Consider the following 16,481-nt stretch of genomic DNA (forward strand, 5'->3'; position numbering starts at 1 on the left):
GTGGGGCAGGCCACGCTCGTTGGACACTTGGCCTTGGCCCTGCAGGCCTCCCGGGGCCCCTGAGGGTTTGGGGGCTGGTGGGACGAGGGCCGCTGGCTTCAGGAAGGTCCCCAACTCCACAAGGCCTTAGACGGCACAGCTAGAGGGCAGGCTGGACCAGAATGAAGGACAGTCCGGAACCTTCCCTGGGGTGGCAGTGGTGGGTGAATCCTCCCTCGAGGGGTGGGGGGCTGGCACCCTGGAATGGACGCCTGGACCCCCCTGTGAGGGAGGTCAGCGTGAAGCGCTCTGCACACCTGCCCAGGGCTGGCACGGAGCTTGGGAAGGGGGGTCCCTGGACGGGGACCAGCCGCAGGTGGGAGGAAGGGCTCCCCCCACCGGGGCCCGCTCGAGAGACAGCTCCCAGCAGCCCCGGGGAGACCGGGTCAGGCCCTGCGGGCTCCCTGGGGTCCGGGAGGAAAACTGGGCGGGCCCCAGGGAGGGAGCGGGCGGGGGGGCGCGGGAGAACCCCGACTCCCACGCGGCAGGGCTGCCCTCCCGACGGGGCTGCCCACCACTTCTCCCGAGCACCTGCTGTTCCTGCCGGTGGGCTGTTGCTTTTCAGAGCTGGAGAATATTCCAGAACAATTAAATATAGCTCCCGTGAAGCTGTTCCACTTACATGCCTGTGTTCATTCAACAAACACTCTCCGAGGCCCCGCTCGGTGCCAGATGCGGGCGGACCAACCTCTAGGCCGCGGCGAGGAGAGGAAGGCGGCCCCCGCCCTGGGGGCCGGGGCAGGGGCGCAGCCGGGCTCAGGGGCAGCTGGGCACGATGCGGGGGGACAGACACTGAGCTGCAGGGGCCCTGGAGCCACAGGCACACAGCAGGGCACTGGACCGACCGGTGGGGATTCACAGAGGGGGCTCTCTGGTGGTTGGGTGGCTGGGTCCCCAGGGAGCGGATGCAGTGCAGGGACCGGCTGGGTGGCAGCCCCGGGCACAGACTTCGGGGCTCCTCTGCCACCGGCCCCCGGGGGCCATCAGAGGCTTTGGAGTGGGGCAGTGACTCGGTCTAACAGGGGGGCCTCTGGGCAGCAGGGACGGTGCAGCAGCTTGGCCCGGGGCCCCTCCAAAAGGCACGCAGGCATCAGGCACGTGGCCCCCGCCAGCCGTCCAGAAACAAACGCCGAGATCACCTCGCTGCCAGAGGAAGCCACGCTGGGGAGGGCTGCTCCGCGTGCCCAGGAAGGGCCTCGGCCGGGCTCGGAAACCCCACCTGAAGGAGGGACCCGGAGCGTCTCCCGGGGTGGGACTCCCACGGCGGGGGTGGGGGCGGGGCGGGCTGCGGCCAGGGGCGGCGCCTGGGGCCCGGGCACCCGCGGGTGAGGGCAAGGTCCTGGCGGGCGGCCAGCGTGCACCTGAGGACGGAGGGGGAGGCCCCGAGCCCTGGGTGGCCTCGTGCGAGGCTCTGCTGGGCGCTGGCGGACACAGGTGAGGAGGTGAGGCCCTGTGGCGACCGCAGGTGGGGAGCTGGTGTCCCGCGCCGGCGGGAAAAGAGCAGCCCTGCTGGCGGCTCCCTCCTGGCCAGAAGCGGTCCCGTTCCAGCCCCGTCTTCTCCTCTGGGTGCTCTCCCAGGGACTCTCGGGACACCCCGAGATGCCAAACGCAGCAGCCGGTGGCCGTGTGCCGCTCAGCAGCAGGTCTGAGGTGGCCGTCCCCTGGCAGCCAGCCACCGGAGACCTCGGAGCCGGCTTCATCCGTGGGGCCATTCCCCACGTGGGCGACGAAGGCGGGACAGGAAGGGAGAGCTGCCCGAGGGGCCGGAGCGGACCGCAGGGCACCCGGTCCCACGCCCTGACCCCTGGGACCTGGCCGTGGCCGAGGGCTGTCCAGGTCACAGAGTGTGTGCGGGCAGGGCCCCCCCGGCGTGCGGCCACATCCCCGTCTCCATCATCATCCCCCAATGACAGGTCTGAGTGTGGCCATGTGACCCACTCCTGGCCAATGAGGGAGACGCAGAGGTTGCTGGGCGGGGCTTCCAGGAACGTGTTGAAGGACAATCCCAGCTGGCAGGGCCCTCTGACCTTTGCCCCGTCTCGCTCCCTGCCTGGACCAGAGATGTGACCCGCACAAGTGCGAATGCCAACACCCGAAGGGAGACGAAGCTGGACACCGAAGGAGCCTGGGCCCCTGATGGCCCTGGACACCACGCCCCGAAACCACTCCTGTCTCCCGCGGACAGTCCACCCAGACGTCCCCTGGGAGCTCACGACCTCTGGGTGCCTCCAGGTCAGCCACACGTCAGCGTGGGTCTCGGCGATGTCCCCAACGCCACCGCGGTGCCACCGAAGGCATGAGGGCAGGCGCTTCCATCAACGAGCTGCAACACTGGACACGTTCTCATTCGTCCCCTCTCCTAGGAGGCTCCCAGTCACGGTGGGCCCCGGCACAGCCCCCGCAGAGGTTAATACACAGAACCACACACACAGACAGCCCGGATCTGGGGAACCGGGCTTTGCACCTTGTTTTTATGACTTCTGTGATACGCTGTCTCAAAATCTCCCAAGAAGAGAAAGGGTACAAATAAGCTAAAAAAAAACATAGAGATACACGTTTAACAAATGCTGATAAAAGAAAGGAGGTGTGGAAACAACATCAGGAGAAAAAGGACTTAAGGCAACAATTCAGAAGCTTGTTCTGTAAGGACAAAATGCGTCCCTGCCGAGGGGAAAAACAGCACGCCGGACCCTTCTGCCTCTGTCCACAGAGCTTCGACACATACGCAACTGACACGGTCGGAAATGCAAGGGGAAACGGCCAACCACAGTGACGGAGCCCAGGAGGGGACTCTGAGAGATCCCCCTCGGAAACTAAGTAGAAATAGCAACAAGGATCAGATCATCACAGAGCGCCGGCATCGGTGAGAGACCTGGACGCAGGCAGCAGGCTGCGAGAGCTCAGTGCGGCAGTGCCCCGGTGGCAGCCGCAGCGACCTGAAAACAGACTCTTTTAAAGGCATAAACGTAAGCCCTGGCTGGCATAGCTCAGTGGATTGAGCGCGGGCTGGGAACCAAAGTGTCCCAGGTTCGATTCCCAGCCAGGGTACATGCCTGGGTTGCAGGCTATAACCCCTAGCAACTGCACATTGATGTTCCTCTCTCTCTACCTCCCTCCCTTCCCTCTCTAAAAATAAATAAATAAAATCATTAAAAAAAGCAAAACAAAAAAAAACACATGACTTCTTTAAAAAAATATATAAATAAAAATAAAGGCATAAACGTTAACCAACAATGATCACTTAAAACTACACACACACACACACGCACGCACGCTTACTCCAACACGTGTGCAGGGCGGTCTAGCCAGTGGTCACTGTGCTCCACCCTTGAAAAGATCTCATAGATGACTGTAAAACCTTCTCTGTGTGTGTGTGTGCGCACACGCGTGCACAACAAAGAGGTAAACGTCCTTCCCGAACGTCCGTGGGACTCTGCAGAAAGGGGTCACGGAGCTGCAGAGAAAGAGTCCGCTCACTTCCGAAACATGGCAACTGTGCGTTCGAGACATGCTCACAGACGGCAGACACTCGGGGACTATTCGCTATTTCAAATGTTCCCAGTGGGACAACTTGGAGAGCTGTTCTTTTGTTAGTTAATTATTTATTTATTTTTAGAGCGGGGGGGGGGGGAGGGAGGGAGACAGGGAGGGAGAGAAGCCTGGACGTGAGCGAGAAACAGCTACTGGCTGCCTCTTTCCCGCGCCCCAGCCGAGGACTGAACCGGCAACCCCAGGCACGTGCCCTGACCGGGAATCGAACCATCGGCCCTTCCCCTCGCGGAATGGCGCCCAGCCCACTGAGCCACACCGGCCAGGGAAAGAGGGCTATTTTCATTGTTATCCCCATGATGTTATTGTTATCACTGTGACTGTCCCTGTTTTACAGGTGTCAAAAGGCAAGGCAGGGAGAGGCTGCATTACATGCCCATGGTCACACAGTCAGTCAACAGCAAGGCAGGGCAACCCGCAGGCAGTCCAGATCCGAAGCATGTGCTCCTAATCACTACGCTAACAAAAGTGTGTGTGTGTGTGTGTGTGTATCACTATACTTTTAAAATGCACACTTCAATTAACTCTTGCATTACAGAAAAAAGTTAACTCACTTGCAAAGTATTTGCAAATAAGTGATAACGAGGGCCCTGTGGGTCGCAGCCAAAGTGGCACTCAGAGGAACATGTGTAGCCTTTCACACGTGTACGAGGAATAGAAAGCCCAGTAACGGCCAGTGCATCAATGTACAGAAAGAAAAATAAATAAACATAAAGGGAGTGAAATAAGTATTTAACAAATACAAAAGCAAAATCAGTAAGCTAGCGAACCTAATGTAATACAACCAGGAGCCTAGTTCTTTTAAAAAATGAATGTCTGTTGGAAACAAACTCCAAATATCTTCAAGCCATGGGAGAGCCAAAGAGAAACTGAGGCACAGGCCGGAGCCTGCCTGGGGCCCCGTGTCTCCTCTGCCTCTGCACAGCGACCCGCTGGCCACTGTCACCCCCAGAAGTGGGGCTGAGGAGCTGGACAACGCCAGGAGAATGCCGCTTCCCCTTGTTTGTTTGGTTTTCTTCACATATCACCATGCAAATGTTCAAATGCATGCCAACATAGAAAGAAAAAGCATGAAAGGCCCCAGAGACGAATAATTAAGCTTCAATAACTAACAGCCCGAGGCCAATCTCATGTCGTCCGAACCCCCACACACACCCCCCGCAATGTGGATGATTCCATCTCATCTCCGAGATTTAGCACGTCCCCCTAAAATGCAAGCACTCAGTCATTACAAGCAACCACGGTAAAACAGTCACACTGAAGACTCCACAGAAATGCGTGTGTGTTGAAACTCAGGAGGACGGCACGCTCTCTGCCGGCAAACCCCATCAAGGGAGGCCGGAAGAAGCCCAGTCAGTTCACATTCCCCCCGAACGCGCTGCCGGAGGCAGGGGCACCCACAGTCCGAGCCCAGGGAAGGGGCCCGGCCACCGCCCCCGAACAGTCAGCTGCCGGGGTTTGAGCGCGAGTCTCTCCAAACGCACACCATGGCCTGGGCGGTGTCCGCATCCCTCCACCCCCGCGGCAGCCTGCCGGCCTAACGCACAACCAGAGTTTGAGAATAACAACGGAACAATGAGCGGGTGGGGACCACAGAACCCCCTTGGCCATAGTCCGACAGCCTCACCCTCCCACGCGCGGTCCCGCAGAGAAGCGCCGTTTGCGGAGTGACTTCTGTATGACAAGCCCGGGACCGGGTGTCTCCCACTTCCACTTCTCCCGAGGTGTCCCCCGCAGCCCCGGGCGGCTGCTTCGGGCTGAGCTGGGCTCCCCCCCATTTCCTACGTTGGCGTCCTAGCCCCCTACCCCCAGCCGGTGAGCGCACTTGGAGGTGGGGTCTTTAAAGAGGTGACGAAGTTAGAAAGCGGTCCCTGGGCAGGGCCCTGATTCCACAGGACTGGGGTCCTTTGAAGAGGGGACAACGAGGACACCGACACACGGAGGGACGCCAAGGGGAGAGCCCGCAGGAGGGAGGGGCCGCCCTGCAGACCCCCGGGTCGGGGACGCCCAGGCTCCAGAGCAGCGAACTCCCACTGTGTACACTGCCGTGCGGGTGTGGGGCTTTGTTACGCAGCCTGGGCTGACCGTGTGGAGGCGGACGGCGGTGCCCTGTCTGATTTACGGATGAGGGAACAGCCGCGAAACGCACCACACCGGAGCCCGGGGGAGAGCCCCGACCTGCGCCCCGGCCACTGCGGCAGGCAGCGCGCCGCGCACAGCAGAGGGAGCGGAGCCGGGGAGCAGGCAGGCGCTGGGTCAGCAGCAGGATGACTGGACTGTACCACGGCCTTGGCCTGGTCGCGGGCAGGGACGGCTCCCAGGCCCGGACTCTGGCTTCGGTCATGTTGCCGGCTCCGGCCAACGGCATGCGGGTGAAATACAGCCTAACGGGAGGCATGCCAGGAGCCCTCGCTCGCTTTCCCTGCCCTCTTGCGCCTCGGCCCCTGCCAAGAGAAAGTCACACAGTGGTTCAAACGGAGCTGCCCCGGGCGGCCCGCAGACCAGCAGTGAGGAAAGCCGCCCCGCCGAGCCGTCTGGAGCAGCCGCGTCCAGCTGAGCCAGAGACGCTGAGCCGTAATAAATGGGTGTCTTCAGCCTCGATGCCGGCGGGTGATTTGTTACCCGTCACTAGCTAGCTGCTACAGAAGGTCAGAGAAGCAGCATGCAACAATTCAGTTACGAGCACCGGCTCTGACAGCAGACTGCCTGGCCCGACTCCTGGCTCTGCCATGGTGTCGCTGTGCAGCCTTGGGCAAGCTGCTTCCCCTCTCTGATCTGCCCTGTCCTCTGTAAACGGGAACAGGTGCGCACCGCCGCCTGACGAGGAGAGGAATCGAGAGCCTGTCCGTGGAAACTGAAGCCCAGGCACAGCCCACGAACAAGAGCTCTGCCGTGGGGTGGAGAGGAGAGGCTGACTCGTCCCGGGAGCTCCAGTCGGCAGGGCCAAGAGGGGCAGATGAGGCCGTCATCTTCTTTTGTTCTAACATTGATGCCACATTGGTTTTTCCCTGCTAATGTTGTGAGTGAGTGAGCACCCGTCCCTGGAGGAGGTAGTGAGCACCCCATCCCTGGAGGAGCAAGCAACGATGCCATCCTAAGAGAGCAGGACCAGATGGCCTCTCAGTCCTCCGGAGGCTGACGCTCCCCGTCTCCTACCCAAGACCCCAGGCAGGCAGACAGCATCTGGGGCAGCACAGAGAAAGAGGCTGCAGGTATGATGGCTAGAACGCCCGGCTGGAAAGCAGAAGGCTTGGGTTCAAGCCCCAGCTGCCCTGCGGACCCTGGGCCAGTCACTGGAGCGCTGAGCCTGGTCGGCGTAACTGGGTTCGTCCCAGGCCCTGCTGGGTCACAGGGCTGGCGCCTGGGCGGAAGATGGAAGTGGGTGGGCACCGGCCTACAAGCCAGACCGGACGATACACAAGCACCATCCATGCGCGGTCCACAACGCCATCCCTTGGGGACGTTGACGGAAGGGTCTCCCCTCTGAGGTTCTCTCTTTCACTCGCCCAGGGTGGGCAGGCGTGGGGCAAACGTGCTGTCCCTGCCCAACCTGCACCTGTGGCAGACATGACCGATCGATCACAGGCAGCACGCCTCCTAGGGTATAACTGCGGCAGACATGACTAATCAATCACGCACAGCACTCCTCCCCACTGGGGCTGCTTCTCAGTTCAGCGTTCCAGTGGCCACAGCCACTTGTCCGGACCAGACGGACCAGGGGAAACCTCTCCGTCCCTGGAGCCAGACCAAGACCCGGGGGCTCCCGACCCCCCCTGGGTCCACGGTGTCCAGGAGGCTGTGGCTTCCGGGTGTCCAGGACCGCACCCACAGACGCCTGGGACCAGCCGTGTCGGGGCCGAGGGGGGTTCTCACGTCGGTGGGCCCCGGCCTCCCAGCCCTGAGTGCTCAGGAAACGTTCTGAAACGTAAGGGCGTCAGAGACATCTCCAGCGTCGCTGAGAGCTGCTGAAGTCAAAGCCCGGCAGAACCTACACACAGAGAGGCTCCACTCCCTGTAACTGGCGGAAAAAAGGAGGGAGGAGGACCCTTTGAATCACGATAAGCAGGAGAGCTGGTTAAGGCGATGACTGCACGCTCATCTGGTGGAGACACGGAGGTTAAAAGACATTTCCCTGAAGGGCGTTCCACTCTGCGGATGGACGCACGGCGGCGTCCGCGCCATCCGTGTGGGAGTCCCTGTGCCCCGAACACGGTCCCCAGTGGGTGCCAGGCCTCCTCGGCGGCCGCCAGCGTCCCTCAGCATTCGGGGTGCCACCGGAGGGGTTGCTGCCGCCCCAGAAACAGCCCTCATGTCGGCAGACTCCTCCTCGTGACCAGACTCGGCCAGAACGTGTCCCCAAGCCCACAGCGTCCCTGGGGCCCTGGCAGGACTGCGTCCCCCGAAGTCACTCCACACAGGGGCCAGGAGACATCTAGACCTCAGCTCGGCGGGCGCAGGCCGCCGGCCGCCAGCATGGAGCTGCCTCCAGCAGGACCACGTGCCCCCGAGTGCAACGCCACCAAGAACCTCTGCTTCCCGGGCGACAGGAAGTGTCCCTGCCGTTCCCCCCAAGCCCCCTGAGCTCATCCCGCCCCCCGGAGCAAACTCACCCCCATCCCACCCGAGCAGTTCAGGCAGCCCCACCTGAGCTCTCATTTCCCGGCCGCCTCTGACAGGGAGCGTGGCTGGGCCCTGGGGCCTGAGGCCGGGGAGGGTCCAGCCCCGGGGACTCAGGGGTCTCCTGGGGAGGCTGCCGCCTGAACGCAAAACTGGCAGGCTGGGCCCAGTCCTCACCCACGGGGGTGATGGACACGGGGGGAGAGGCAGGAGCGGCTACGGGGCGCCGGGCAGACAGGCGTGGACTCGGACGTGGGCAGACCGACAGAGGAGACACAGTGACAACTGGAGGACCCACCGCGGCTGCAGCCTGAGGACCTGGCTGGAACCCGGGAGGGCACAGAGACCCCCAGGGTGCAGTATGGCAGGGGGAGATGGCGGCATGGGCCTCAGAAATGGCACCGTGGTGGCGGAGTGGAGGGTGGTGGCCCGGGAAGCCACATTGGCCCGGCAGGACCAGGTTGAGGAAACCAACCCGCCAGCCAGGCTTGGACTGGCGGCCCCCAAAGCCCCGGCCCGGCATCCCACGGTGACAGCGTCCTTCTGCTGGACGACAGAACTGTCCCACCCCCGAGGACGCTTCCCAAGTGCAGGGAGACCCTGCAGGGGTGCAGGAGGGGGCGCGCTGGGGAGACGCAGGGCACGGATGCCCCCACAGTGGGGGCAGGAGAGCAGAGCTGGGAAGCCACGGAAGACAACTTTCCCACTTTCCCAAGAGCCAACGGGCCCCCACCTGCCCACGGTCCTGGAGACAACAAGGGGCGGATGTGGGGTGAGGGGTGAGGCGCCTTTCCCACACACGTCCTCCGGTGCCGCGGCCACCCCACGCCCCGCTCCGCAGACCAGGAAGCCGAGGCGGAAGGGCCGCACCTGGAATTGGGTCTGCGGGACAGACGAGACTCAAGCGCCAGCAGCCCTGCCCGGGGCTGGGGGCCCTGCCACCCGCCCGCCGCCTTGAGCCCCTGGGGTCACAAGCCAGGGGCCACAGGCCAGGCCCGGCCCTGCTCCCTCCACTCTCCAGACGCCCTCGGGGCCCAGCGACCCTCTCACACCGAGTCACGCTGACTTTATCGCCCCCTCCGGCCCCCCACGCTGGCCACGGCTCACCCTCCTCCAGTCTGGCCCCGCCCCTCACCCACAGCCACTTGCCCGCTCCTCCCGGGGCTGGGGCATGGCGAGGGCGAGGACAGCTCAGGGCACACTCCCCGCCCCGCTCTAGGCCAGCACCACCTCACAGGCCGCCGTGCACTGGGGGGGCGGGGGGGGCCAGCACCCAGGAAGGGGCCCGGCTGGGAGAGTGCTGAGGACAGCGCGCTGTGGTCAGCTGGGGAACCCCCGTTCCTCCAGGCCCAAGGGCTGAGATCTGTTCCCCCAGCCGGGCCAGCGTGCACACAGACGCTCCCCAGTTCTCTCGCCTTCCCCTGCTGCGAATGCTCCCTCCGCCACCACCCCTCCTGCCCTGCGTCCACAGCACGTAGTTCTGCTCTGGGCCCGGAGACCACCTCCAGTGCACCTGCGCTGAAGTTCCCACCGACCCGAGACAGAGGCCCCCCCAGCTCTGCAGCACCCCGCAGCGGGCTGCGTGACCCCGCTCAGGACGCGGTGACGACGCACGCCAGCCCAGACTGGGCGAGCACCCACAGGCCAGAACCGCCCAGAGGAGAGGGGACAGGCTTACGAAGGGCGTTGCTGCACAGACCCCGGGGGCCCGGGCTGCCATGGCACAGGAGGTGAGCCACGGCCCGCCGGCCCTTCCTGTGACGATGCCACAGCACGGGGCGGGTCCGCTTGGCTAAAAAGAAGGACGTTCCGCAGGCAGGAGTCCCAGAGTTGGGAGAGGCAGATACAGGGACCCTCAAACAAAGCCCCTTAAGGAAATGAACACCAGACGAGCCACCCCGAGGCCAGCGTGGAGGAGGGTGGTCCCCCAGGCAGAGGGAAGACCCTCATGTGCTTCCTCACGTCCCAGAATCCCTCTGCCCGAGGACTCTCTCGGGAGAGCCTCCGGCCCCCTCTGAGGCCGGCCAGCTGGAGCCCACGCCTCCTACCCCCCAGGTGCCGCCAGGACCAGGTATGACATGTCCGCCGCCCGCGTTCTCCCTGGTGCTCCAGCGCGGCCGGCGCCAACAGGGCACGGGGCTGCTCTGGGCTCTGACCAGAGGGACAGGTCCCCTGGGCTGGCAGCGGGTCTGTCCTGGGTGCCCACACCAGCCGTCCCCCGGACCACCTCCCCAGACCCTCCCTCTGCAGACCCACGCACACATCGGCGTGCTGAGCTCCCTCTCCTCTCCCAGGCCTGGGCCCCCCGTTCCCAGTTTCTAGATGGAGCCCCCTGTCCCCTCCTCAGGGGACCGCATGGTGCTGCTGTGGGAGAAGACCCCCCACACCCCTCCTTTGCACCAGGCCAGAACCTCACGAGATAATCTCAACATTCACCCAAGCACACCCCACCTCCGTCACAGGTGAGGTGATGAGCTCCCTGTCTCCAGAGACATCCAAGACGACACTGAGTGAGGAGGGAGGTCCTGGGCTGCAGGCACTGTTCTGCTTGTGACCTGAACGCAGTCACGTGGGAATGGTTTGTTTTCAAGAACCACTGACCGCCGCCCTCGTGACGGGAGCGCTTTTCCGCATGGACGTGACGGCTCGTTAATAATTTCCTAAGTGGAAGGGATTGGGAGCTGCTGACCATTTGGCAGGGAGGGCACGAGGCCACGACGCCTCGCAGGGCCTCCCAGCGGGGCCCGGAGACGCAGACGGAGACCCTGCCCTGGGAGCCCCACCCGAACTCAGGGGGGCAGTGGGCGGAAACCCCTGGAAGGAGGGTGGGACGGAGCCGTGAGTGGAGGCCCCTGGCTGCTCCCAGGAGCAAGGGGCTGCGCAGGACGGCAGATCCTGAGTTCAAGGCCCACTGCCGCCAGAGTCTCGGTGTCCCCATCCGTCCGCCCAGTAGGCTGCACCCTCCCTGGCCCGGCCCAGCGGCGGAACTCGGAAGGGCTCTGTGCCGGGTGCTGTGCTGTGCTGAGCCAGCAGGCGCAGGGAGAAGAGACCCAGTTTGGTGTCGGCGGCGCTGGAGCTGAGGGAGACGGGGGACAGGGGAGGGGGGCACGGCCCGGCCCGGGGAGGCAGCAGAGAGGAAAGCCAAGGAGGCTTCCCGGAGGGCGAGGACGGCCACGTGGGTGGCAGGGGAGGGGTTAACTGGGCTTAGCTGTCCCTGCTGTTCACGCTGGACTGGACTGCAGCCCAGCGCTCGGTTTCCAGCTCCCCTCCCGCCTCTGGGCCTTATCTTGTCATCTAGACTCTCCCCAGAGCCTCCGCGGCGGCAGCGGGGACGCGGCGGGGGCCGGTGCGGCGCAGCCACCGGCGTGTAAAGCACGGGGGGAAACCTACACCCCTGCACGCAGGGCGGTGGGACGCGCTCCCGCGCTGCGCCAGGACAAGACAAGATAAGGGAGGCGTCGTCTAAATGACGGGCTCAAGCAGGTGCAGAATCTGATCCAGGAAACCACGGGAGCCCCAAATCCCTTTCTCGGGGTGTGCCTGCCCCAGCCAGCAGAGCCTGAGCCAGTTAGAGCAATTCCTGCAGCAGCCAACCACCCCCCCCACCCCCTGCCACCACACACACACACACCCCAGGCTTCAGATGGGCCCAGCAGGGCCTGGGGAGCAGGGCCCGGCGGAAGTCTCCGCCCAACCCCCGCCCCCCGCGCCCCAAAACTTCGGCTCGCCCTCCTGGCCCCTGCAGGCGAGCTCTGGATTCTAAGCATGGTTTCTTCTTCGAAAAAACTTCGGTTGCAGACGTTGGATTCAAAAAAGAAGCATCGCGGAGACTCTTGCGCTCTGCTGTCATGAGGGGCAGCTGAGAGCGGGACCCAATTCTGGCCTCAAGCGCTTCCCGCAGGGAAGGGACCCGTGTGCTGGGGGGTCCCTGTACGCCTGGGCCTTCGCCCCAGGCAGAGAAACTCCAGGCAAGCCCCACACAGCCCCCGGGCCCCGGAGAGCCCAGTGGACACCCCTGCTTCCACCACACCGACGACCCACAGCCCCGGACGGTGGCGGGGCGGGGGGGGCGGCTCTCTGGCATCTGGGGACCTGACGAGCACAGAAGGCGCGGAGGCGAGAGCTCCACGCCTCTAACCCGGTGCACAGCCCCGAAGGTCTAAGGCTCCCCAGGTTCAGAACTCAACAATGCCACCTCCAGAAAGTGGCTACAAGTGGTGCAGACCCCCAAGAAGCACCACAGGAGGGGAGGGAGGCACCCTGCGCCGGCTTCCCGACGGGGCTGGGCCCACCCTTTCACAGCGCCCCGACCCCCGACCCCTCACCCCGGGGCCTCCCTCCTCCTGAGCAGGGGGCGGCTGGGCCCAGCGCTCCCGGGGGAGCTAGGCGGGCCTCAGCGTGACGTCCCTCCGAAGCCTTTCACGAAGGTGCGGCCGCAGAGCGGACGCGAAGGGGTGATTACACCATTGCCACCGTGTGTCTGAGACCCATGTCACAGAGGGAGCCAGCAGCTGCCTCTGAGAGCCGCCTGCCCCCGCGGACCGCAGCACCCGGGGCTCCTGCCCCACCACCTCGCTGCAGCCGGGAGCCGGGAGCTGAAGCGCACCGGAGACACGGAGGGAGGGGGAGACAGTGCTCGGGGTCGGGGCAGACAGACGGACGCCAGGAAGACGCACCTGCCCCATCAGTACCGCGGTCAGTCCAACGAGAGACGCGTCCAGGGAGGGCCCGGCCCGGGGCTGGGTTTTGTTATAGGCCTGAGAGCCCCTTCATTTGCATTTATATTAAAAAAAGAAGAAAACAAACATAATTAACTAGAAAGGTGCTTTGTTTCCTGTACATTTGAGGGCTTCTGCTTAGCTGCTTCTGGGGGCAGAGAGCGGGAGGCGCACCTACTAAGCGCTCTGGCTGCCTGGTGGCCACAGGCGCCGGGGCTCCCACCGGCCCTTCGGGGCCAGCCTGGCAGGTGGTCGCTGTGCGGTGTCCCTTCCCCCGGTGGGGAAACCGAGGCTGGGAGCTGGGAACTGACCCCCTCACGCTCTTCCAGGGTCTTCCCCTGCCCGGCAGCCGAGTGAGGACAACCTTCCCTCCCGCCCTCGTGCGCCACTCCGGCCGTCTTCCCCCCCACCAGCTGACCACGCAGCAAAGGCAGTGAGCGGCGCAGACCTCAGACGCCCCGCGTCCGAGGGGGCTCGAGCGGCACCCACCCCCACCCCCACCCCCACTGAGACCCCTCAGGGGGCCGCTCATTCCCACTGGTTCCTCTTTCGAGCCGGAACCGGCAGAGGCCTGCGCCCAGAACCACGGGTCAGAACCCACGCACACACCTCTCCACGTGAACTTCACGGACAGTCTCACAGTGTGTTTTTGCAGGCAGACCGGAACGCCCCTGGGTTGGGCTTGAGCTCCAGTCCTTTCCTATGGGCGTCCGACCCCAGGGCCCGGCCCAACGAGTGAGTCCCGGGATGGTTTGGACTCCCCTGTGTCTGGGGTCGGGATCACCGAAGGCCGGGGGAGGGTGGCTGCTCCCATCCCCGGGTCGGGCAGCTCGGGGGGGCACGCTCCAGCTCTCCGGCTCCCCGGCCGGCACACAGGCCCCCCCACCCCTGACCGTCCCTGTGCTTCTGTGTGCGGTGACCACAGCTCGCCCTGGACGCTTAAAGACAGGAGGACGGTGAGGACCAACGGGCCCTTCCAGGCCCTGGAAGTGCACGGCGGCAAAGGAAGGATTTTCTGGGCTCTGGCCCCGGGGCCGCGGCCCAGGACGAGCGGGAGCGAAGCTGGTTGTGCAGACGACAGGAGGCCCGCTCCCTTCCCCACCACAGAAACCTGCGGCCGTGAATTGAACGCTGCAAACAAGATGACTCTCCGAAAGTCCTTCCACCCCAGAAGGAAACACAGGCCGTCCTGCCCGGGACTTCCTGTTGCATATGGCAGCGTTCTGCCCGCACGCAGAGGCGACTGCCTGGGGGAAGCCGGGGGAGGAGGCCTCTTCGCCCCCGGGGCACAGATGGGGATGCAGGGGGGCAGGAAAGAGACCACCCCAAGCCAGCGCGGGGGGGGGGGGCTGGCTGGACTCCAGGGAGGGCCCTGGGGGGCAGACAAGTGGCAGAGAGACACCCCCCCCTTGCGCTCAGGGCCCCCCCTCCACTGGGAGAAGCACCCTGCTGGAGTTCCCCAAGGCGCCTCTCAGAGTATGATGTCTGCGGCTCCCCCGACCCCAGGCCGCAGTGGGGGTGCTGCCCTGGGCACCCACTAGAGAATGAATGCTCACTGCGCAGCAGCACCCTTCGGGGTAGCCCCCGGGAGTCCCCAGGGCGTCCCAACAGGACTCTCCCCAGACTGGGGCCAACTTCTCCCGTTTCCAGGCAACGCGCAGACTGATCTTGCCCACCGCCTCAGCCTGGGGGTGGGCGGGTCCTGAGGCCCTCGGCTTGGCTCCAAGCCCCGTTCCCGTGGCGGCCACCCCCCTCCATCACCAGACGGCGAACTCTCTTCCCCTCCAGGCCTGGCACGATGGCCCGGAACAGCAGGAAGAGGAGCCAGCGGGCAGGAGGGCGGAGTTCGGTCCCAGAGACGCTGGGGGCTGGGGAGGGTCAGCGCCCCCAAGCCCCAGAAGCAATCCCTGGCCACCTGACCCCTGTCCACGCCGCGGGCGGCAGGCCAGCCCCCTGCAAGTCCCAGAGAGACAGTGACTGCAGGCTCGGAGCCCCGCGCAGCCCAGCCGCGCCGGGGCGGTGGGTGGGTGGGTGTCTGCTATGGGATTATTCTTAGCGCTCCACTCTCTTCGCAAAAGTGGCGCCTCCGCCCTCCGGGATCCGGCACGCTCGCTCGGGGCTCGCACGCCCGGCCCAGACACAGACACCGGCGCGGAGCAGCCCCGGGTGGGGTCCCCGCGGGGTGAGGCGCAGAGGCGCCGGAGAGGAGGGGGCTCCCGAGGAGGAGGCGCTGCGAGAGGAACCCCAGCGACTGGCTGCGTGGACGCCCCCCCCCCCCGGCGCCCCGCACCCAGCCCCGCGCCGCGCGCTCGGCCGCCTTGCCTTCCCGGACGCCTCCCGGGCGCAGGCAGCCGGTGGCGCTCCCAGCCCTTACCTATGGTGGTGATGACCGTGATGGCAAAGTAGAAGGAGCCGGCGAACCTCCACTGGACGCCGGCGCGGTGCGGCTCGGACTGCAGGATCACCAGCTCCAGCTGCCGGTAGTCCTCGCCGCTGATGTTGTACTTCCCCTTGATCCGGGTCTCCTCGGCTCGGAGTTTCTCCTCCTCGCGCATCTCGTGGTCCGACTCCAGGGCGTCGAAGACGGCGGCGCCCACCAGCAGGTAGGTGAAGGTGCAGACGATGAGGGACAGAGTCCGCACGTTCTGCCTCTTCATGGCCGCCAGCAAGGAGCCGGCGCGGGGGGCATGTCCCGCAGGCTCGCAGCCGCGCGCGTCCCACTGCAGCGCCCGGCGGCCGCCGCCTCCTCCGCCGCCGCCGCCGCCTCCAAGTTGTAAGCGGCGGCGGCAGCAGCAGCAGCAGCAGCAGCGGGGAGGCGGGGGGCGGGGAGGCTGGGGGGGCCCCCCTCCGCCGCGGCCGCCACAGCCGCCGCCACCGCGAGGCGGCTGGCGGGGCAGGGGCGGCGCAGGCCCGGGCCCGGGCTCGGGCGAGAAGGCGGACAGGCACAGGAGGCTGCTCGAGCGCCGAGGCCAGGCGTCCGGGAGCCCCGACACCCTGCGCCAGACCCGGCCGAAGCAGCCCGCCCCACTGCGCAGGGCCATGCACGGCGGCGCCGCCGGGCACCGCGCTGCCCTCCGCACCCCGCCCCCCGCTCCCGCCAGAAAAGCAGGAGCAGGAGCGGGCCCGCGCCCCTCGGGGTCCGGATCCCGGGCGGTGGCGCCCCGCTAGGAGCCCACAGGTTTTCGCGCGCCCGGCGGGACCACCTTCTTTTACCCCTCTTCACCCCCCACCCCCCGCCGCGAGGGGGTGTGGAAAAGTTTTCCAAGTGGCGGCGTCTCCGGAGTCCCCAGCAAGCGGGGAGCGGCCCAAGCAGGTGCAGCGGGCGGGGCAGCCAGATGCCCGAAGGTCCGAGCGTGCAGGGCCCACCAGAGTGCGCAGGGACGCGGCGGGGTCCCCGCCGGGCGTCGGCCGGTCCACGAAGTTTGCTCCTCTCAGCCCCCGAGGCGCGGGAGCGGGGCGCGGCCTCCGGGTGGCAGAGCCCGCGGCGGAGCGGCCTCGGGGGCGGCCGGGGCACCGCGCGGTGGCGGTCGTCCAGCCCGATCCTCCGAGGGCGGCGGG

At 65.6% G+C, this 16,481-nt stretch overlaps 1 protein-coding gene across 1 annotated transcript in view; it reads right to left on the bottom strand.

Moving 5' to 3' along the window:
• Positions 1-15,631, bottom strand: part of KCNK9 (potassium two pore domain channel subfamily K member 9) — a 52,850-nt gene extending 37,219 nt beyond the window's left edge. Inside the window, exon 1 of the mRNA XM_045861403.1 lies at positions 15,298-15,631. Coding sequence (XP_045717359.1) covers positions 15,298-15,580 — 283 coding nt within the window. The 5' untranslated portion in view covers positions 15,581-15,631. The remainder of the gene's footprint in view (positions 1-15,297) is intronic.
• Positions 15,632-16,481: the final 850 nt, after the last annotated feature.

Source organism: Phyllostomus hastatus, unplaced genomic scaffold (assembly GCF_019186645.2).
Source record: "Phyllostomus hastatus isolate PE091 unplaced genomic scaffold, TTU_PhHast_1.1 phas_scaffold_21, whole genome shotgun sequence".
Classification (NCBI taxonomy): Eukaryota; Metazoa; Chordata; class Mammalia; order Chiroptera; family Phyllostomidae; genus Phyllostomus; species Phyllostomus hastatus.